Source organism: Cuculus canorus, chromosome 9 (assembly GCF_017976375.1).
Source record: "Cuculus canorus isolate bCucCan1 chromosome 9, bCucCan1.pri, whole genome shotgun sequence".
NCBI classification, from domain to species: domain Eukaryota; kingdom Metazoa; phylum Chordata; class Aves; order Cuculiformes; family Cuculidae; genus Cuculus; species Cuculus canorus.
Genome location: NC_071409.1, coordinates 24475601 through 24498828, shown reverse-complemented (window position 1 = coordinate 24498828; position 23228 = coordinate 24475601). Strand labels below are relative to the sequence as shown.

Sequence of the window (23228 nt, the reverse complement as noted above, 5' to 3'; positions counted from 1 at the left end):
GCTCCAGGAGGTGTAACTGGCAGGGTGACGGCTGCCTTCCTCTGAAACACATCGATGAAGCCTCAGTGCTGAGTGGGTGTCACCATATTCAATTAGCAGTGGTATTTCTCATTCCAAATGCTATTGTTTTTGAGACTGGGAACCCAAATGAGGTCTAGCCTCTCTCTGTTTTGTAAGTTTTAACTTCATTTTTGCTATCTTTAAACCAGAACACAAAGCTAGTGCTCCCCGATTGTTAGCACCTCAGATCTCATAAAAGCCTTGTACCTGTTTTTCCTATGCAGAGCTGAGACGGAAAGAGGGCTTTCAAGGAAACACATCATTGAAGGTATGTGTTGCACAGGGCAGTGTTCTGGCTGTGCCTAAGTGCCACCCGTGGCACAGGCATGCTGGGATGTAGCAGATGGACGCCTGGGCAAATGCTCTCCCCTGAGCTGGGTCTGCTTGAACTGGCACTCAGTGCTCCTCCACCCCAGCTCAGTGAGGGGTGATTCCCCGGTGTGGCTGTTTGGGGCCCAAAATGCACCAAAGGATTCTTCTGGCTTTCCTCAAAAAGTTTGAGCTTATGCATCGCACATAGAAAACCTTTTCTACCACACCTCTACACAGCAATAACCTTTGGGGTTTTGCTATAACAAGTGAACGTGTTGTCCTTGGTCAGCTGCGTGTGCGGCGCTTGCAGATTTATCACTTATCTGTGGCAATCAAGGTTTGCCACGCTGTGGTTTCATCGCTCACTGCCTCACGCAGGTTCCCAGTAGCTTTGCACTGTTGTTCTCAAGAATGACCTTGTATGCCCAGTGCCGTGGTGGGACTGGCTGTGGTTGCTGTGGCAGGAGGGCTTGGTTGGTCTGGAGCTGCTCTGCTGGTACGTATGGGGGTACATAAGCACCCCTGGCCTCTTCCCTGGGGGCTGCGTTGGTCAGCAGAAGTGGCTGTGGCTCAGTAGGTTCCTTGGTGATGCAGGGAGCGATGAGGACGCAGGGAGTGATGTCAGCTGGCTGAAATAGCCCCTGGAGGGGTGCCAGGTCCCATCTGCTGAGCAGCCAGCTGGTTTGCTCTCAGTGCCGCTGCTTCTCAGGTGCTCAATTTTTGTGTGTATTCCCTCACCCATCTCCTTTCATCCGGTTCTGCTGAGTGATGCTGTGCACAACCTTCCTCATCCATCGGGGTTTATTCATCCAGGGCTTTGCTGCATCTAATGCATTCTCATCTTCTTTCTAGTTGCTTTTTTTGTTCTCTTGTATACATTATTGTTGGAGAGGCAGTGAGAGAATGTATACTTTTTTATACGGTAAAGTGTGTTTCACCCGGTCTGGCTCTGTCCGGAGAGCTGCCGGGCTTCAGATCAGACACCCAGGCATGGTGACTATGGGCATGATTGTAACTTACACAGGATTTTACATGCGGGACACAGAGCAGTGCCCAGAAAATGACACGTTTCTGTCATATTAAGGATGACTGCTGTCAGCTGTGACTTTGTCCCAGCGAGAGGTCCTCAGGAGGACCCTGAGGCTGACAGCTCCCCCGTGCAGATTGCGTGGCCGGTCTTAGACCCAGAAAAGCAGCCGACACCGCAGGGGCCTGGGTCCATCTTCTACAGAAATCCTGAGTAAAAATAGCACGGGTTTGGAGAAAAGCTACTTAAAGCCGTGGAATGGAGTTATTGGGGATGTCTGGCTCCTCGGGGGCTGGGAAGCCTTTGGGACAGAAGGGGAGCATCAGGCTTGGTACCTGTGCTTCAAATCTCTGCAGAGAGATTTGCACCACCTGCCTCTTGTTGCTGTTTGACCCACTTCTGTCTGCTGCCACTGAGGGATGTGCAAAATGTGTTCTTCGGGTTACTGGGAAATGATACGCTCCGTGCCGAGGTCCCTGGGGAGCTCAGGGCTGTGCGGCTCAGCTGCGGCCACAGAGCTCCCTGGGGAGTGACTGCTCTTTGCTGAGCGATGCCAATGCCAGCCTGGGAAACCCAGGGCTGAAACCCCAGGGAACAGCACCCTTTGTAACCCAGTGCACCGAAACGGCTGTGGGCAATGAAAAGTGTTTCTCTTTATTGCACTTTGCATGCTCAGGTAATTAGCCTTCGCTTTGATTTATGAGACAAACCCTAATTATTTACAGTGGTGGTTGGTTAAGCTAATGTTTGCTGCCAAGACTAATTGGAATAGAGAAATTCAGGCTTATCTATATTACTAGAGTGCCATGGTGTCGGTGGTGAGAGGGCAGCGGGGAGAGCCAGCCTGTTCACGGTTCATACTGCAGGGCAGGCAGGAGGTATGCTTTGATCTTTGTTTAGCAGAAGGTAGCATCCATCTGCAAAAAAATCAAGTTTGCCTGCCACAAACAGCAGCTTTAACTTGCTTTTGGCACCAGAATCTGCACTGTCCCATTTGTCACACCTTCCAACAACCAGGACTAGTTCTGTATACATTATAAGAAAGATTATATGAAAAATATTATTCCTATATATACATTATTCACCCCTCGCCTGGGATGTCACTGCCACCCACATTGCACTCTGGCTAACGCTGTCCTGTGTGGGTGAGGTGGGAAGGAGTGTGGTCATCAGCAAACTGGATGAGGAGAGCAGCCTCCTCCCTGGGGTGCAGAATTTTGGTCATCTTCCATCTTAAAGGAGCTATTTTGCAGAGATAAGGAGCATCACTGGAGCACAGGAGGTTTTGCCTTATAGTAATCAGCTTGAATGTTTGGGATTGTCCTGGAAATTTTTCGTTGTTTAATATTTGCAGAATTCAGTTAGGTTAGGATATGACTTTCAGAATAAGGTAATGCTGGACAAAGTCTTTTAGCAACGTTTTATTGACCTTTCCTCTGAATAACCCACACCGTGATGTAGTGTCCTGGCCGCTGGCGGCACCAGACCCAGAGGTGCTTCGGGAAGTTTCAACCATGCCACAGGTGATCCAAACATCTTCATTTACCATTTCATGTGAAGCTACTTCATGAAATGATAGAAAAATACTGTCAGCAGTTGAAACAACTTCATAGAGCATATAGCAAATAAGTTTAAGGTCAGTGTTAGCTATTTTCTATAAATACATTTAGCAAAAATGGCCATTTTTTTCCATCTCAAAATTTAGTGAATGTTTTCGGGCTGCTCTATTTTGGCTCATTTTTCATGAACATTTATAAAAACATTTTGTTCCTGGGAAAATTCATAGAAAATAAGCATTAGAAATCCTCTTCTCTCTCACGAGCACACGCACACACACATATATATAGATATATATATCTGTCTGTAGGCTTTTAGTGCCATCTCCCATCAGATCCTCATAGAGAAGCTGTTGAAGCCTGGGCAGTCCTGGAGCTGCAAAACAGTGCCTTTTCTTGCTCTGCAGAACTGTTTCTGCCCTCTGCAATGTGTTGGTGAGCACAGTTTGCTTGCCCTGCAGCAAGCGTAAAGCCCTCTGGTGCTTTAGATGCTCATCATAAGGTGTCCAACCAAGTGCCACCACCCACCCATCCAGGCTTGCGTTTCTGGAAGGTGCCCCGGGACGGGGCTTCTTTGGGGGACCAGGACCAATGTGACATGCCCTGGGCTTGCGTGCAAAGGCTCTGAGGTGTGATTTGGATTAGATTAACTCTGAGCAGAAGCAGAACGCTGAGGTCAGTCCCCGGCAGCCGCCTCCTGACGGGCTGGCCATGGACATGCAGTGCCTGCTCCAATCCAAACCTCAGCCTAATTAAAACCCAAACCAAATCCTCGTGCAAGGAGAGCAACTCTGTGTGAGGTGAAACTGGTGCTTTCTTAATAGGGCTGCGTAGATGTGGGACAACATTATCCAGTATCCTTCTCTTGTCCTATACGGTTGTGCGTATGGATGCAAACAGAAAAACCTTTGCTTTCCCTCGTGCGGTGTGGTACCTGTCAGCTCTGTGCCTCCGCACCCCCTCTTCTCTCTGACCATGCCGGTTCTTGTTTCTGCTTTGCCTTTCCAGGGCTGAAGGCTTCTCTGCAGAGGCTGCAGCTGGAGTACGTGGATGTTGTCTTCGCCAATCGGCCAGACAATAATACCCCCATGGAAGGTTAGTGGAAGCTTGAATTAAAGGTTTTAACGTGACTCATCCTGGCTTATAGGCTTAGACCTATGATGGTAGGAAATGAAAAACAAATTTTTATGAAGTATTCAATTGGGGCAGGTTAAACATGAAATACCTCATTCGTGATATCCTGGAGCCCAATATAGTTACACTTCAATGAAATGAGTTTGTGTCTCTTGAAAGGAAATTGAAGTTTCTATTACGTCCCAGTGGTGGTTTTAATGTTGTTTGCTTTTTTTTTTCTTCCTTTTCCTGATTCCTTCAGATGAAATGAATTTGTGCTTGCGTTTAGGGCAGGTCTCTGTGTCAAAGGAAATCTGTACATCCCTTTGGTGCTGGCAGCTCTAGAGAGGGGACCGTGCCAGCGCTGCCGTCCCCTTCCTTGTCCCTGTCCCGGGGGCTGCACGCGCTTCTCCCAGTGCTGAAACCAGGGGTGTGCTCCAATGCATGATTAGAAACAAGAAACAACCGGCAAGTGTTGGGGTTCTCTGCCCCAAGTTCATGAGCAGCACCAGCCAAGTCTCAGTGCTGGTGGGACTCGCTGGGGAGTGGGCATTGCTAAATTCAAACTGTTACGTTCAGGGAATGAATTTAGGAACTCGCACGATCTGTGAGTGTCTGCACTGTAGTTATGTTTTGTAATTGCTGATAACCACAGACGTGCATTTGGCACGTGGTAGCGTAGCCCAGTTACCCAGGAACCTGCATCAACATGTTTTGGGGTCAGTGCCCTATTTATAATGGGCAACAGTTCCCGTTCCTTCTCTCTTCCCATCAGTGTTAACACAACCATTCACACTGTAGCAGAAGATTAGCTTCACAGCTAAATAAAAAATAGCAAGAAGGCTTGCAGGCTGCAGAAGCTGTCATGGGTGAGTACATGTAAATCAAACAAACCTGGAGCCTGACAGGTCCCTCTGAAGCTCACGGCTTGACTTTCAGTGGTCACGACACCTATTTTCCTAATGAACTTGGGGCTGCATGACCCGGCATGAGCCGTGGGCGGATAGCAATACCGCTGCCCTGGCCAACCAGCGCCAGCGGCTACGGGTTCAGGGAACTGGCCTGGGATTTTATGACCAGTGCAGATTTTGTAGCAGCTGATGAGGTCAAGGAACATGACATGTTGTATCTTGGAGGGAGAAATGACCTCTCTGCTCAGTCAGTTGTCATCTAATGAGGCAGAATATATTTCCCATCTCGCACAGAACAGCTGATCTCGGGTGTCTGCAGCTTTTAAGATGCTACAGATACCGCTAGCAGTGCTGGAGCTTGGCAATAAGGGATAAACTGTGGTGCTCGGTAAGATTTTGAGCAGGGTGAAAAAAGGGACATTTTTATTATGAATGGTGTGGTGTTGGTTCTTTCTATGTACTTCATGCTTTCTTTATGGTTCACCTACTAAGCCACTTCTATCCCAGAGCATCTGCTGAGCCATCTGTCGGTTCTGCACTATCTGGCATGCACAGTAAGTGCTGAGCTACCTTCACAAGACACGCAATCCCCATTTCATCTCCTTACGTGCCTATGCTTTTCCCATGAGCAAATAGCTGTTTCTGATGGAGAGTAGTTTGTGGGTAACCTTAACATTCCCTGCTTGTGCTACTCGTGACCATGTGTGAGGGTCCTATTTGAGCAAACCGCGCTCATACGCGGCAAGGTACAGTCAAATAAAGTGAAGGATGAACTTGGAATGTTCATTTTATTTTATTTGCTTGCAGGCAGGTGAGGCTTCTCTGCTAGCACTTGATCCTCTGTCTGCTGTGAGTGTATTTGTCTGTGGGCATCAGCAGGCAATAGATCGGCAATGTAGAAATAGTCATCTGACCCACCCCAGTCCGAGCAGAACCGCTTCCCGCTCTCCCAGGCTGGCCACATCCCAGCCCAGTCTGCCTCAGGAGGAGCCGATAAGAGAAAATGAGCATTTAGTACTGGTTTCTTTATTGTAGGTGACTCTGGTCCCCAAGGCAGCAGACAAAACTTGCTTAATCTAAAAATCAGAACTGTATTCACCTTTATTAAAAGTCTCAGAGGAAATTAAAAAAGCTTTTCCTTGTAAAAGCAATGTAATATTGGCTCCAAGGAACATCTAGAGATGAGTACCCTGCACAAAGCTCTTTGTCATAATCCTCCAGTGAGGTCTGGCAGGTCCCTGGCCAGGACAGCCGTGTCCTTCCTCACCCCTGATCCGGTCTTGGCTCCATCAGGACAGGCACGATGAGGAGCTATTTCAGTGGGGTCAGCCACCCATCCTGGCTGGGATCAGCCACCTGCCGCGAGTGCTCGAATGGCTCTGCCATCCTCCCTAACAGGGACCTCGGGAGATGGGTGACGGGAAAGATCTGTGCTTCTCTCCTGAATTTCTGAGAGTTTCATGCCTCATTAGGAAGGCTGGAGATCTGATTCCCCCAACTGTGCTAGCAGATGCTGCTTTTTTTTTCACCCCAAGCGCCTTTTCCAGCAGACGAGCCGGGCTCGGGGAAGGATTGTCCCCAGGTGACACCCTCTCTTGTCACAGTGCTGGAGGACCAGGTGCCCGCTGTGCAGCCTGCCCCAACCCACAGCCCCAGTGAGCAGGTGGGGAAGCTGACACGGTTCCTATCAGGGAAATTAAGCTCCTTCAAAGTTATTATTATGTTGCTGGAGGCTGTTTTCCGGGTTTTAAAACATTCATTTCTATTTAAAAATAATCTCCTCTTCTTAAGTGATGTCATTTGTGCCATCCAGCTGGCGGACTGAGCAGTCCAGACACGTGCTCTTCACAAGCCACCCCATCACCATGCCCGTGGGAACAGTCACTGGTAAACAAGTAGATACATATATGTATTTTTCTGAGTTGACTTCAGTTTTTCTTGAAAGGAGTAGAGGTAGGAGAAATGAAAACGACCATGGACTAAAATGTGTAAGAGCTGAAATGCTCATCAAAATTCCTGAACTGTAGCACAGCGAAAATAGAAAACTAAACCCAGGGAGAAGAAGCTAGCACTGCTGAGGAGGGAGGGAAGGATTGCCATAGAGCTGACGGTGCACACAGCACGCCTGCGGGTAGCAGGGTAGCTGCTTGATGGTGGGGCATGTCGTTGGGCTAGTGCATGGCTGAGAATAAAATGCTCAGAAATGGAGAAAAGTAGGGTGTTTTGGCCAAAATGAAGAAATAAGAAATAAAAGAAAACAATATCTGGCATTTGAACTCTTCATTGAGGAAGAAACCTCTCAAGCCAACGTCTCCCTTGAGGAAATCTCCCTTTTTGAGTGGGAAGGCAGAAGCCCCACGCAGGAGGCACGGTGTCTCTTGTACAGCCCTCTGAGGTTATAAATGGAGACTTCATCATCTTCAGCTGCTCGTCGCTGCCTGCAGAAGCAATCTCACAACAACGTCAAGATTGGCAGTGTAATCTCCCCTCTGCCAAGCTCCTGCTTTTTATTTTTTTTTTCTTCCATAAATAGGATGCGAATCCTCATGATATAAAATGCAGCTCATCTTGATCTTGAGACAGCGATGCCTGGAGTCATTGTCCAAGCAACAGCAGATGTGCCAAGGGGTGTAATAAACACACAGGGCTTCTCTATGCAGTCCTGCCTCTAACCAGAGCCCTTTCACCGTAGTTTGACGGGTCAGAATTTTGTGCTGTAGGTGCACAGTACCAGTTCCTCGTGCTTTCCCAAGGGAAGAGCACATTGAGATGTGGCAGCATCTGCTGACTGCGAGGTGCCTTATGCGGCACGAGGAGTGGTGACTATTTTCTTTTGCCTCTCAGAGCGAGTTTAGCCCATTTTTGTCTGTTTAAATTAGGTGAGGTTAGTGGCCAGTGTAGTGCCAGTGCCCTGGCAGCCACTGCTCAGCTCCAAATAGCAGAGAGTGCCGAGGCTCAGTGAGAAATATGAATTTAATACCACAGCTGGGGTGTGCTTCCATGTGCTGATGAGGACCACGTCCCCAGGTCTGCCCCACCAGTCCCCAGACCCTTCAAGCCCTGAGGATCCTCAGTCCTGGAGACCTCGCACACTCCTGAGCTCCTGTGCAGCAGCGATGCTGTGGGCACTACATGGGCTACCAGTTTACCCAGGGAGAAATTGGGCTTAAAATTGAGTTACAAACAGCAAACAGGACTATTTTCTTTCTAGCATTAGTGAAGCATCACACCTGACTCTGTAACCCTCTGGGCAACCATGAGAGATAGATGATTTTTTTCTCCTTTTCTTGCAAACTAAAGTTTATGTTGAGTCCCTCCACTCCATCCCAAAGGCAGGGCTGCTCAGCAGAGGTCTGGTGCATGGAAATTTAAGATCCTGTCCTGGCACATGCAGCCTTGTAAGCTTCCCAAAGCTAAAATAGGACTGTGGGGCTGCTGTGCTGAGGAGCTGCATGGCTTCTCCTCCTCCCACGAGTGGTGGGGCCCTCAGCAGAGCAGGGCTCAGTCATCCAGTTTTGTCACTTTATCACTAGCATCCTAATATTCCTATTAAAAAGCAGTAGGACCAAATACATGCTTTTAGTAAATAAATTAAAAAATATATTTATCTGTTTATTTTTCGACTGTGCTGCCCTCTTGCGTTTAATTTTTAGAAGAAATATTATTGCAAGGCGGTGGTGAGCAAGAGCCAGTCAGTAAAAGTTGTTTGTAAACAACTGCAGGTTAGAAGTCTTTACATCTGCACTGTCAACGCTTTTTCATCCACGCTTGAGCAAGAGAACACAGCAGAAGTAGTGTTTAATGCAAAGCCGCTCAGGCTTGTCGGTGTACTTGACATTTATAAGTGTCTTTGGGAAGATTTGGTGCTGAAAAATTTGTCTCCGTGCAGTTCTCATATGTTTTTTTTCCTCCCTCTTCTTTAGAAATTGTCCGAGCGATGACACATGTAATAAATCAAGGCATGGCGATGTACTGGGGAACGTCTCGCTGGAGTGCTATGGAGATCATGGTAGGGAAGTGTTGATACTTGGCAATTCTGCTTCCAGGCTGCAGGGTCTGCTGCAAGCCCCGCTGGGAGCTGAACCACAGCTTGGGGCTGGGCTGGGGATGTTTGCATCTTTTCACCTAAAATAATTCTAAAACCTATTGCAGAACAAACCCACTGTTAAGTTGGAGAAGAGGGCTGATCTTGTGGATTTGGGTATCCTGTTGAATTGGGAGTTGATTCATTTTCGTTTTATTTGGCTGACTTCAAGATGTTTGTTAAAGTGTCTGGTTGATGGCTGTGGCCGCTGATTCCCTGTTTAACCTGTGGCTCCTGGCAGTAGGTCCATGCCCCACAGGACCATTGGAGCTGCTGCTGAGGTGGGAATGGTCCCACACAGGGGAGAAGCCTCTGCAGGTGACACTGCTCTCCACCTCTTATGTCCAGAGGTGCATATGGGAAAAATCCCTGCCTGGCCTTAGGGACCTCCTAATTTTCTTTACCTGGAAGACGCTAGAACCAAGGGAACCAGTGTCCTGACAGCTCATCCTTAATGCTCTGTGGTTGCCTAGAGAGGAGGTAGATGCTCCATTACTGAAAACGCTCAAAGTCAGGTCACTAAGCAATCTGACTGAGTTGAAGATGTCCCTGCTCATGGTAGGGATGCGGGACAGGATGGGCTCTAAATGTCTTTCCAACTCAAACATCCTATGATTCTAAAGATACCAGGAACACAAAATGCTTTTACCTAACGAAGTATTCTATCTACTGATTTCTTTTCTCCAGGAAGCCTACTCTGTAGCCAGGCAGTTCAACATGATACCACCCGTGTGTGAACAAGCTGAATACCACCTTTTCCAAAGAGAGAAAGTTGAAGTTCAGCTGCCGGAATTATATCATAAAATAGGTAAGACTGGGACTGCTGTGCCTTTGGGCTATTTCATTTGCAGAATGAAACACAGAGGCGGCTGACCTGGGGCTCTCAACGAGAATAGAGCTCTCCTCCCCTGAATCTGAAGGGGACAGAAAAGAATTGATCTAATAACCAAAAAGAAAAACTGGCTTACAATGCCTCTGATGGAAATTGCTGTGTTTGCTTCTTAGACTTAGAGACTCAGGGCAGCACACGCGTAGGAGATGCCTGAGCTGAGAAGCAGCATTCCAAGTACTTCGCTGCAGCAGGAGCCAGTACAGGGCTGCAAGCTCTCGCAATAAAGTTTTGGATGAATAATCTAGTCTGTGCCTTCCTTAAGAGTATTGGCAACATCTTCCCATAAGACACCAATGAACATTGCTGACGCTGGTCATGGAAACAACCAGAAACTTCTTGGCCTTTTGTTTTTTCTAACTGAAAACCTTGTTTTTTGATACTACTCAGATTTCTCACAGTCCCCTAAAATCTCTTTCTCTGCTTTCTCTGCAGGGGTTGGAGCCATGACGTGGTCTCCCCTAGCCTGTGGGATCATCTCAGGGAAATACGGCAACGGGGTCCCTGAAAGCTCAAGGGCTGCTCTAAAGGTATTTTTTTGTCGTTGTGTGTTCGAGAAAAGTGGATGTGCTGTCTTTGTGAGAGCAGGAAAATAACAAAGGGAAAACAGATCCCTCGTGAGAAGGCTGGCCTGTGCGCTGCTGTATTGACAGATCAGCTTGGTTTCTCCGGCAACCACACTCCAAAGTGTGGGAGAATCTGGATTATAAGGATGCTTCAGGTTCCCCACTGCTTCGAGCTCATGCTGTGAGCTGGTTGTGGGGCAGCGCACGACTGGAGCCAGGCTCTGCAGGAGGATGCTGCCGCCTCCCTTACATTGCCTGGACATTATCCACAAGAAGGGACCAGCCCAGGGTTTCTGTTGTGTTTGATGCTCCCAGCTGATGGTAATCAATGCAGCTGCTGTGACTACAAAGCCTCTCAACCATGCACAGTGGCTAAACCAGACTTGGATGTTATTTTTCTGCCCACCATTCCCTGGGCACCAGCCCACCAGGCAGCAAGTGCTCGGCTGGGGAGCTCAGCTCCACAGCATCCCTCCAGGGAGAGCACACGTCCAGGGGACTCCCAGGTTCCCAAGAAACCTGTGGGTCCTCAGTGGTCTTTCCCTTTGCCAGGGCAACTCTAACAGATTTTAGAGTTGTAATGTCACCGCAGCACACGGTTTCTCCCGCAGGTATCCTGATTTTATTCTTATTGAAGGTTATGGGGTTTTCTCTCGTATTGTGGCAGGCACAATTAATGGTTTTCATTTTATTTAACGGTTTGAAAATAGGCAGAGCATTAAAATGCCCTGGATTTGGGAAAAAAGACTCAACCAAAAGGGAATTTGAGTTACTGTATCAGCCGATGGGCAAAAGCCAACACTGCCTGACAAGTGCTAGCAGTGTGACGTACATCCTGGCGCTGCTTGTTGCTCAGCTTGGTGCTTTTTAAAGGAAAGATGCAGGCTGCGCTGACTTGCTTACAAAGAATAGCATTTCCAAATGTGGTATTTAATCGCATTTGGGATTTTTTTTTCCCCAAAATAAAATATGTTATTAGTGTTCAGAAAAGGCTAGCATTGCAGAGAGGGATCCGAATTAAATTGACGAGAGTGAAGCAGAATCAAGTTTTGAGTCTGGAGCTGGGAGAATGGAAATCTCAGCTTTGTTTCATTTATTTTCTAATCTGGAACAGCAACAGTAAAGCTTGAACGAGATCAGATGTTCTTAATTTTTTTGGGGGGAGGTGAGGTGTCAAAATCTCCAGCTGACTAATACTTCACTTTTTTCCGCTCTAATGGGATTTAGTGGCCCAAAAGTAAAACTGAGGAGGGTTCAGCTGCATAAAGTCAGAGAGATACAGACGTAAGCTCTCACAGGAGACATCCTAGTCCTGTCATAGTTGCTTCAAGTAGCAAAGCCTTGTCTTATTCAGCCTCAATTACCCCCTGGGCTGAATGTAGCTTTTTAAGAGCTGTTTATTATTTTCATAAATTTTCCATTTTGGAAGATTAAAGCTAATAGTTGATTGCAACGTAATTTACTTCCAGTGCTACCAGTGGCTGAAAGAGAAAATCATCAGTGAGGAAGGCAGAAAGCAGCAAGGGAAGCTGAAAGACCTGTCGCCCATTGCTGAACGCCTCGGGTGCACACTGCCTCAGCTGGCTGTCGGTAGGTGATGGGACGGGGGACGACTGCCCCTGCGCCTTCAGCCTTTGTTGTTGTCGCAAACACAGCGCCTGGCTCGCGTCCTCGTAGTAAGGGCAACAGTCTGTAACGCAGACAGAAGGTTTGTGCCCTATGGGATGTCAAAAGACAAGCGTGAGCGAAACCCTGTACAAACGAGTAAAGCTCCAGGTGCGCTAGCAATACTCCCATCGATTGTTGAAGTATTGGTGATGGTTGGGGAAATGCACAAAAAAAAGTGTCATCTTTCAAATAGGCCAAATCAGGGCTTTGTCCTTGTGAGTATCTATAGATCTATTTTTTTTTATTTAAAACATTTACATGATTATTTACTATCAGGAATTATGGAATAAGATGCCAGAGATACAGGAAGAATCCTTAAAATGAGGCCAAACTGACTTGTGGGTCTGGAGTATGTGCACAAACACAAGAGAACAGGACTTCTTAAAAAGAGAAGGGTTTTGTTTCTAAATAAACATCTCCCTGCGCTGCTGAGAGACAATGCTGAAAAATACCCCATGCATCTGTTAGAAAAAAAGAATCCTTTGTGCAAACATTCAAGAGGTGAATCCTTGTGCTTCACAATAAGTTAAAAACAAACGCTGCAGTTAAGGCAACTGCTGGACCAGGGACCGAGGTTGGGTGGGATGCTGGAACGTTAGGCTCTGGAGCAAAGCTGTGTCGTGAAGCCCATGTTCCTGACCATCTTGTGACTTTATTCCCAGCCTGGTGCCTGAGAAACGAGGGGGTGAGCTCCGTCCTTTTAGGATCCTCCAACCCAGAGCAGCTGATAGAAAACCTTGGAGCCATACAGGCAAGTGCAGGTGGTGGGGGCACCTCAACAGAGGTAAGGGGTTGGACTCCATGATCTTTTCCAAGCTAGTGATACTATGATTCTATCCCACCCAGCTCCCACTGCAGGTGACACCAGCATACTCTGAGTCTAGCCCACTCCTCTTAATATAGTTTTAATACTTTGTATTTTGCTTCCGACATCTTCCAGTTCCAGTTACATTCATTAATTAGGCAAACCTATGGTGCCTCATCATGACTTAAACACTATTTGTGATTCTTATAGTCCTATCAGCAACAAAAGGGTGGCATCAGCAGGTTTAACGTATTGGAAAAAGCACACGATCTGCTTCCAGGATGCGTTGTGATATATTCAGTGCCACATCTCCCATGGGGCACGTGTCCCTTGCACCCACCTTAATTATTCTCTGTTGCTTTTTCACAAACAAGAGCTTCCTTTGACGTTCTTGCCGGCAGCTCGGATTCCACTGCAGCCAAGTAATATTGTGCATATAATGTTTAGGAGCACTTCTATGATTCTCTCGTACAGTAAAGGTAATACAGTAGTTGTTACTTCGAGGGAGAAAGTTATTAGGTGAATGTTTAAGTATCTGTCATTAAAAAACCTCCAGAGGAAACACTAAATGACAAAATCTACATTTAAATTGGAAAAAACTTTAATGGAACTTTGATTAAACATCTGTTTTCTTCTGCCCCTAGGTCCTTCCAAAGATGACATCCCATATTGTAAACGAAATAGATAATATTCTGGGAAATAAGCCCTACAGCAAGAAGGACTACAGATCATAATGCAATGCATGAATTACCTGGACTGCATGGTTTAAATCGTGCTCTGTACAGAAGTACAGCCCCGAGTTAATATCCGGTCATGAGAATCATTCAGCAGCTTGCTGCTCGGTGTCTACTGTCACTGGGTCCTTCAAGATGTGTGCTGTTGCTACTAATCTGCAGTGAAATTTAAAAGCACAGTTGATCTCTCTTTTAAACAAGAATAATCTTGTATTTTCTTACCTTCAACTGAATTCATTAATTTTTACTTTACTCTTAGCACCTCATGCTTGTGCTGTGAAAAACACATGTAAAGCAAAAAATAATTTCTAACCTTCAGGTACTTGGTAACTAAAGAAGGATGTACAGATCTATTTTTTCAATGAAGAAAAGCCAGATACAACTTAAGGTTTTAATAAAACCCCATTTGGGAAATCTCAACTATAGCGTTTCTTCAGGTTAACAGAAAGAAGGGGCAAGCTCAATTTTCCTTTTTTATGCTGAATATATGCTTCAGATTTTGTTTGCAGTTGAATAAGAGGCTTAGTTAGAAATCAGATAGCTCAGCTCTTAACTATACAATTATTTCAGCTGCAGTGTGCTCCTGGGAAGTATTTCTGAGTACAAGCCAGAAGAGCACAGTTGGAAAACCCAAATACGCATGTCAGGGTAATAAAAACCAATGGCTGTTTACAAAAATTCTAATTCTACATAAACCAGGAAAGCCATGAATAAAACATTGGGGTTTCCATCTATAGAAATCTGCCTCTACTGCTGCCTGCTCATAGACAGAGCTATTGCAAATCTCAGTATTCCTGAGCTGCTAAGGATGTAGATACTTATATATAATATTTAGCTGCTGAAAAATACCAGAAAATAATCAGGTACGTATTTTGGTGGAAGGTCACATTTGCTTTAACTTGTTCTGGATTTGGACATAAGTAAATGCTCAGTATTTTTAAAACACATTTTAAGCAGGTAGGGTTTTTTTTGTGAGCACTTCATCCCTTTACAGCAGTTGATAGAAAGCACATCTATGTGTTAATTTGCCCATCTCAAGAACCGTGTCATGTTTTTGCTTTGTAAAACGCACCTATGATTTTAGTAAACATTTCTTACTGGTACTGAACGTATACTTGGGCCTGTGCTTCCCAGGAGCACAGCTCTGCGCTGTATTTATAGGATTCTTGTATCCAGTCCTCTCAACTCCAGAACATCTGCAGAGCGTTCAGTGGGCCACATTAAGAGATACCAACACTTGAGTTGTCTTCTCCTGTATTTAATCCAACGACCTATGGTATGTGTAAATGAACTTAGCTGCTGTATATTCAGAACTGCAGTCTGACTTTGACTTCTGCTTGGAGACAATAAAAGCATTTCGTGCATCTGATTTTATACTTACAGACCTGTTACTAACAGTGAGACTGATTTTGAAACAGCAAAGGTTTACGTTGAAGATGGGTGAGTATTGTTCCACGAGAGAACACTGATCTTCAGCTGTACCCATGTCGGTAAGGACCAGCGGAGTGGGTACAGCTGAGGAGCGAAGGGTGGGCTGGGCTGGCTGCGTATCTCGGAGCAGGTACCTTCAGAAATGAGCATCCTAAGGCAGACAATAGTCGTATACAACATTTCAGCTCAAAATAAACCACCCTCCTGCAGCCCAGCTGCTGGTGGAGCTCAGCTAGCCAAGGGCAGCCTGTCGCTGCAGCACTGCTCACCCGGCATCGCCTCCACAGGCCTGCACAGCTTTGCAGTGTAAGTGGTGCAAATTAAATATTTAAGTACTTAATCTGCCTCACGAGCAGCACAAAGGCTTTTTGATCATTACACAGTTAACAGCTTTATTATTTTAATAGCATTTTTTTTTTGCAGTAGCAGACTAGTTCCTTTTCTTACCTCTGGAGGTACAATTTAAGGTTCTCACTTCCCCATCTCTGATACGTGGGAATCCAACAATGTATTACAAAATACATTAATTGCCAACCTTTTTTTTTTTTCTTTTAATTGAAAATCAGACGGCATTATTTAGAGCAAAAGCTTAAACATTAGTTTGCCTAACGCCCTGAGGGCAATCAGATGCCAAGCAGCAGCTTAGCTTTAAGCTAAGCTTTAAGAAACTGGGTCCAGCTTCCAGCAGGGAGAGCAAGGGGTAAAAATGAACAGCAAACCAACCTCAAAAGCAAGCAAAAATCAAAAGCCAATTCCAAGCACTTTTCTGTGAAGAAGTCCACAGAAAAGATTAGGCTTGCTGTAGAAAACCAACCAACCAACCAACCTACTTGCTTTTGTTTCTGGCTGTCAGTGCTGCAAAGCTCTCTCTGCAGAAAAATTCTGACACGCGCTATGCTGCAGGCCTTGGCAGCTGTCAATATCAAAACCTAAGGTACGATGAAAAGCTGTTAATAAAAGACTCAACGAACTGAGAGTAATAGCAGAACAAAGTGCTGCTTCACATTGCTTTTCTCCAGACAGCAGATTTCCTGAAAAAATATGTCTGCTGCCTCCTAAAACACCCGGTAGGGCTGTCTTATGCCTGCCAGCACTGACAACTAAAATCAGTATATTATTAGAGCTGTCTGTTCATGTGCCCGAATTTAAGTACTGTGCACTTCTGCTACACAGTTTGATCACTTTTGAATCACGCTTGATTCTGACCATTTGTAGAAGTTAGAAGTTCTACATGTGGTAAATACTTAGACAGAAACACCTACTGCTTATTTCCTTTATAATAAATGATGGGCCAAGGAAAGCAAAATGATGCAAGGCAGGCACCGACAATATGCAAAGTCTCCTTTCAGCAGCAAATAAGCAGGCAGAAGCAATAAAGAAAAAATCATAAATTTTGAGGGAAACAAGCTCATTGGAAGAGTGTTAAATGACTGACTAGGGAGTTAATTTCTAAAGTGCACCAAACCCACTGGAATTTTCCCAATGTTAGCACATAAATTGCGTTACCTTGACTGGGAAGCAAACTAAAAGTCAATTATGCAGTGGAGAGCCGAGACTGAAGCTGAGATCGAATGCTGAAGAGAGAAGTATTACAACAGTCAGCAGGCACTGGGTAATCTGGGAATAGTTTTGTGAGACTGTCTTGCTTTTACACTTGTCAGAAAGAGAAATCACAAACTCGGCATACTAAGGCAAGCCAACACACGGCTTCCCGCACTTAGAACCCTCATTTTGCTATATATTACATAAATATGAATCTTACTGAAGGAAAGATCAGCAAAGTAATTGTGACATGAAATCCGATTATAAGCTTCCTCTGTCTTCCCAGTTCAGGATTTTAAGTCTGTAATGGCTATATCTGTAACTTCTACAATAGAATTCCATTAATAGTAGAGGAGTTTAGCATTTAACAGAACAGCTGCTTTACTGATAGCATGTAAAAAAGGCAAAGGATTGCCTGATAAACCCATTATAAAGAGCCAGCTAAACCATTTTTGTTAAGCTATGCTAAGAAAACTGGCTGGGTTTTTTTCTATTTATGACTTTAGAGATGAAAAAAAAATTACATTCAAATCCCTTCAAAAGCATTTTTCTAGCAGATTTAGGCTTTGTTCTGACTCCAAGTTACTTAAAAATGAGGAATATTTCCAATTAAAACAGTACATATGCTAACTTGTAGAAGACTTCTCTCTCCTGGAAGCAAGAATTGTTGACAAACCAGTACTCACTGCTGGCCCATGAAAATACCTATTTTAAGAAAGGCACTACAAGGAACTAAATGACAAAAAACCCCTCGCTTTTATTAAAACTTCTCAAGTTACAATGATAAATGGTGGATTGTCACTTTTTATGACCAACAAGTTTGGCTCAGTCACTGAATTTACCCAGGAATGCTGTTAGAGGTTTTAAGCGCAGCTGTTTGTGCGGCTGTGTAGCAGTTCCTCGCTGTGCACTTGTCTAACAGCACATAGTACCGTCACACCTGTGAAAAGCTTCTGCAAGATTATGTCTGGTAACTGCTCACACACCACTGCCTTCCACTGCCAAGTAAAAAAATCAATTAATTCACGTAAAGATACCAAAAGTAAATATAATTCACTCATTTTGGATGCACACCCTCCCCCCTATACCCTCAAGCAGTCATGCCATAAAAGAACATATTCCTATTCCATCCTTAAACTTCTGTACGGCAGTTGAACCCTCTCACAGCAATAAATGGGTGTAGGATTTTTTTTTGTCTACTTGGATCCTGTAGATAGCAGAGCAATCAGTCCAGAGGAGGCACTGATAGACAGAATATAGTTTCTGTAGTGAAAAGGTTAAGGATATTTACTTGTAAAGATACCACTTCTTCAGTACAAGACATGTAGGAGAAGTTTTATGAAAATGAAGGAATTTAAATAGTCTCTCTTTGTAGGAGTTCTAAAAGTGCAATATAACCTGAAATAACAGCTTCCAATCAAGGCCGTTAGCAGGACACCTAAAGGTACTTAACTTCAAAATTAAGACACCCTTAGTGTTTAGCCTGTCCTCTTAAAAGTAGTTATACTACTAACTAGCCTTAGTAGTTAAGAACTGCAGATCTTTATCCCACGTATGCAGCCCCAATTGGCAATACTTATTTACTTAAGTAACAAACAATTTTCCTCCTGGATTTACTGAAACCGAACAACCCTGAAGGTAACAGAACCTGGTGATCAACACTGACAGCATTTCTGCAAGAACATGAGCTGCTTCCTCATTCCACAACTGCAAATGAAATGACAAAGCTGTACGGATTTCTCTGTACTGTCCAAGTGATGTCCTTAAAACACCTCCTGTCAGATGTTAAACTTACACATGGCTGGAAGATTTTTTTGGTATTCTCTATTTTTATGTTAAAGTGCTTCTAAACTGTGGTACTACGATGAACTGCACACACCAACAAGCTCACAACCACATGACAAATACAGCTATTAGTGACAAGTAGAAATTGGACTGTGGTTGCTTCATATGGCAATAAAGGATACACAGTGGGGTTGAAGTTCTTCAGCACAAAAAACGAAGCAATGATGACCAAGACCAGAAAGAGAGTATTGTTGTAGAAGATGGAAAAAGTTGTTGCTTCATAGTCTGCCACTTCATTCTTCTTCCACAGAATTCTAGGGACAAATAAAGACACTGTTTCAAATATACTTAATCAATGCAAATCCTAGCACACCCATCATTACAAAGTGACCGGCACCCAGAGCTGTACTAAGCCACACAGGGCTGCTCTCATCGTAGCCAGCTTCTAAGGGACAGACCACAACAAGAACTACCTGTTAACTGATTCAGTTAAAGACAAAACCCTGCAGGAACTATACACTTGTACACTGAAGTGACTTACACTTGTTTTTTCACCAGGTGCATCAAACCTATACCAGGCTTTTTATAAACCAGATTTTTTTGTATCTATTCAGTGCTACCACTGTGCCTGGCAATTAGAAGGGAAGAAAGGGCTTATTGCTCCAAAGAGCTGACAGTTCACATCCTTGCATCTTCTACATAATGGGTGTCTACTCTAATACCAAGTACTGCCTGATGCACTCACCAGGCACGGCCTGGATATCAGTGTGAGCTATTCCTTTGGGAATCTGCACACCAGGACGAGCCACTGCAAACTGTGAGGGGCAGCAAGTACAACCAGCGATGGCAGTGCAGTCCAGCAGCATATGGAAACACTACCCTGAAGGAACTTACCTGTCACTTTGCAAAATACACTGCACGTCCGTCCTTAAGAAAAGGAGCTTTCCTCATTTCCACAGACAGCTGCTATGCTTACTCTTTAGAGTTATTAGAATGCCTGTACAATAAGTGGTTTTGCTTTGCAGCTCAAGGACTGAGAGGCTGCCTCATACAACCTTATTGATAAAGACCTGATCACTAACTTCAAAAAAGCTTTATAGGTGAACAAAGCCCTGACAATACAGCTTATGCTTACCAGAATACTGAAACAATGGCCAAGCAAGGGTTGCCAGTATCCTACCCAAAGCCTTAAAGATAGCATGTGGCATTACAACAATGAAGAGAATGAAGAGAACAGAGAGGATTACCGTTCGTCCTTCTCCTTACGAGACATTTTCCTATTGTCTGCCTCAGAGAGCTTGCGAGTAACTTCTTTGGAAACAGCATCTTCTCTTTTCTGTGCTACCCTGTAAAAAACACCACTGAAGTTGGCAAATGAGAACTAAAAAAACCCTGAGGTTACACGAAGTTTTATTTACAATGAAGAATAATAGTTCACAGAACCACAATTGTTTAGGTTGGAAAAGACCTTAAAGATTAAGTCTAGCCATAAACCTCACACTGCCAAGAAGGCAAGACGGGAAACAGTTCTGCCATGTTGAAGGAACGAGTAATAATCAAATTACTAAAAGTATTTGTCAAATGTAGTTTGCACCAGCACACCCGAGAACAAAGTAGTTTTGCTGTTCGTTGTACACTTCACTGACAAGTCTTGTCTATTTCAATAAATAGAAGAGAGATGACAGAAACCAATTAAGAGACACTTCTGCGGGAAAAAGTTTTTGGACTAACATTTCAGACACACTTATTCATAAAAAAAAGTGATAAATGCTGGTTTTGTTAAAGTTTTTAATAATAAACTCTACTTCAAACAGCCACCAAACTTACTTGTGTTTGAGAACAAACTTGACGTTCTTGTATGCAAAAGCGACTAGGTAGGTACTGATGAGGGTCATTACACTGTACAAGACTGCAGACTGAACGAGATCCATGTGCCATATTCTCCAATAAAGCCCTTAAAAGGAAAAAAAAGGACATTTTCAGCATTTATTTTCTCCAAGTAAAACACTCTCACTGGAGTCTTATGCAGCTTACTAGCGCTGTAATTCAGTACTTGCTCTGCCAGCACCTGCAAAATCACTTGTAGGAGCTTCAAACTACCGAACTACATTAAAAGGTATTTCTAAACAGAGAAATCCACTTTGCTTTAGGCTGAAAGGGGCCTTAGGAGACCACGTCAAGCTCAGGTGCGCAGCAGCCCCAGCTTCAGGCAGCGATGAAAATGACACGTCAGACTTTCAGCAGCCGCCCGACCATCTTCACATACCACATAAGCACCTCCCCGCCCGCTGATCCAAGCGGGACCGGCTCCCTCGGCGGCTCTAACACAGCCCAGGGTCAGCCGAGATGATGCCGCCTGCGGTGGGCTCAGCGCCCGCGGGGCCCAGGGCGAGGGAGCGCCGGCGGGGCCCAGGGCGAGGGAGCGCCGGCGGGGCCCAGGGCGAGGGAGCGCCGGCGGGGCCCAGGGCGAGGGAGCGCCGGCGGGGCCCAGGAGCCGTGCCCGGCAGGGGGCGAGGAGCCCGAGACGGGCTGAGGGAGCCCCGTTCCCTCTGCCGGAGCCTGCACCCCCCGGGGCCTGCGCCCCCCACCCCCGCCAGGCCCCCCCCCAGCCCTCCCCCTGCTCACAGATGGGGATGGCGGAGACGATGAAGGCGTTGCCAAAGAAGAGGGCGGAGGACTTGGCGGAGAGGTTGCGGCTGAAGTCCTGCAGGAGCAGATCCTCCTCCGACTGCTGCCGCCCGCCGGGGCCGCCCTTGGGAGCCATGGCAGGACGCGGCTGCCCACAACTTTCCCCGCCGCGGCTGCTTCCGGCGGCGGCACGCGGCACTTCCGGGAGGGCGGGAGCGGCACGCGGCACTTCCGGAAGGGGCAGGACCGGCATGAGGAACTTCCGGGGCGGTGCGCGGCCAAGGGTCCTTCCGGCTGTGGCGGACGCTGGCACTGTTGTGGCTCCATCTCCATCCCTTGCTCCTGCCCCTGATTCCCATTCCCCCCTCCCCATTCCGCCATCTCCCTCCTCATTCCCCCCTCCTCATTCCGCCATCTCCTTCCCCATTCCCCCTCCTCATTCCTCCCTCCCCATTAGCCCCCCTTTCTCCCCTCCCCCTTTCCCCCCCCATACCTCCTCCCCATTTCCCTCCCCATTCCCCTAGCCCCATTCCCCCAGCCTCATTCCCCCGTTCTCCCACCCCCATTCCTCCCTGCCCCATCCCCGTTCCCAGCCTTTGTCCCGGTCCCATCACCAGTCCCATTCCCTGTCTTTCCCCAGTCCCATTCCCAGCCCCTGCCTCATCCTCAGCCCCCTCCCCAGGCTTTGCCCCCTCCCCAGCCCCGTGCCTAGCCGCAGGTGCCAGTGGCCGCACGGAATGAGCCGTCCCCGGGGCTGCCAAGGCTGTGGGGGTTCAGCTTGGGGGAAGGACTGAGGCACTGCAGCGAATCAGCGTGTTTACCCTCCTGTTTTTTTCATCTGGACAAACCCAAATGCCAGCTTCCATTGAACCAGTACAAAAGCTGGCACGGTGTTCTTTTAATGCATTCGGCTAGAAGCCCCTCTGAAATGTTGGGGGGTTTAACAGTCACGACTTGCTTGAAAGTGTGGAGGGCTTGCCGATGATGGGGTACAGCTTTTACAGCCTCGGGAATGATAACCCGGTGGCCTGGGGCCACTAGCACTGCTTGTGTCTTGGGAATTCCTTAAGGGTGTTTTACAGTTCTCAGGAAACTTTATTTAACAAAGTGTGTAGCTCTTTAAAATTTAATCCACGCCATTCTTACTACTTATTTCCTCCTGCCATTTCCTAATATTCTTTGCTTGCAAGGAAAGATATTAGATGTACACAATGAGGAAATGCAAGCTGAAAATAAGGTTATCTGACCAAAAATCATAATTCATTATGATGGTGATTTATAAAGCACTTCAGGGTAGTAGGGCTCTGCTGTTTGTCAGTGGAATAAATTTCCAAGATTAAATTGGGAGTGGACTTCTGTAATTCAAAGTGTGTTGGACAAAGGACGTTAGCAGAATGGTATGGCTGATGTCATATCATCTACAGGTTGCTATGGGAGTTATGCTTCTGCTAATGGATGTCCCTTCCTGGCTTGGAAGTACCTCTACACTAGGGATTCCCAAGCCAGGTGAGCTGATCCATCAGATGGTGTGCAGGAGCTCAGCGTACCAGCAGGAACACCCATGAGTACTGGTCGTGGTGGTGGCACAGAAGGCAGGCTGGTGGCTCCCTGCTTGCTGTAGTCGGACACCCAGCTTTTCCCCCTCATCCACCCGCTGCTCCTTGTCGCATGGGCAGGGGAACCTGCCTGTGGTCGGGAGAAATGCCACAGGTCACGTACTCGCGATAGGAAACGTGTGCTCCGTGCCATAGTCAGCAGGTGGTGTGTGTCTCCTGTAAATGAAGTTATCTGCCCCGTTTGGCTCTTCTCTGCCCAGATCCTGATGTTAGCATGGGTCTTCATAGGTGCTTCTAATGCTGTTGAGCAGTTGGTGATGGGTGGGGTTAAAGTAGAACATATTCTCTGGCTTTTCAGCTAATCCTTTTTCAAAACTTCAGCTTGTGAATCATAGAATTATAGGATCATAGAATCATTAAGGTTGGAAAAGACCTTTAAGATCATCCAGTCCAACTGTCAGCCCAACACCACCGTGTTTGCTAAACCAATTCCCATATTTTCTAACACCTCCAGGGATGGTGACTCCACCGCTGCCCTGGGCAGCCGGTTCCAATGCTTCA

At 46.2% G+C, this 23228-nt stretch overlaps 2 protein-coding genes across 4 annotated transcripts in view; one reads left to right on the top strand and one right to left on the bottom strand.

Moving 5' to 3' along the window:
- Nucleotides 1–17953, top strand: part of KCNAB1 (potassium voltage-gated channel subfamily A regulatory beta subunit 1) — a 76483-nt gene extending 58530 nt beyond the window's left edge. For all 3 annotated transcript variants that reach the window (XM_009559733.2, XM_009559734.2, XM_009559735.2), the window contains exons 7-14: nt 285–328; nt 3964–4050; nt 8903–8988; nt 9751–9871; nt 10388–10482; nt 11988–12108; nt 12849–12937; nt 13636–17953. In XM_009559733.2, coding sequence (XP_009558028.1) covers nt 285–328; nt 3964–4050; nt 8903–8988; nt 9751–9871; nt 10388–10482; nt 11988–12108; nt 12849–12937; nt 13636–13725 — 733 coding nt within the window. In that variant the 3' untranslated portion in view covers nt 13726–17953. The remainder of the gene's footprint in view (nt 1–284; nt 329–3963; nt 4051–8902; nt 8989–9750; nt 9872–10387; nt 10483–11987; nt 12109–12848; nt 12938–13635) is intronic.
- SSR3 (signal sequence receptor subunit 3) lies at nt 17820–21312 on the bottom strand. Its single transcript, XM_054074379.1, has 5 exons — nt 21109–21312; nt 20311–20437; nt 19731–19829; nt 18666–18797; nt 17820–17961 (listed from the first exon to the last, which is right to left on the bottom strand). The coding sequence occupies exons 1-5, from the start codon at nt 21245–21247 to the stop codon at nt 17895–17897; spliced, it is 564 nt and encodes a 187-aa protein (XP_053930354.1). The 5' UTR covers nt 21248–21312; the 3' UTR covers nt 17820–17894.
- Between the last annotated feature and the right edge of the window lie 1916 nt (nt 21313–23228).

Coding starts and splice junctions, on each gene's coding strand:
- SSR3 (XM_054074379.1), bottom strand. CDS start 21,247: ATGGCTCCCAAGGGCGGCCCCGGCGGGCGGCAGCAGTCGGAGGAGGAT. Junction 20,438..21,108: donor CGTCTCCGCCATCCCCATCT/GTGAGCAGGGGG, acceptor TTTCCTTTTAAG/GGCTTTATTGGAGAATATGG. Junction 17,962..18,665: donor AAGAACTTCAACCCCACTGT/GTATCCTTTATT, acceptor TTTTCACTACAG/AAACTATATTCTGTCTATCA.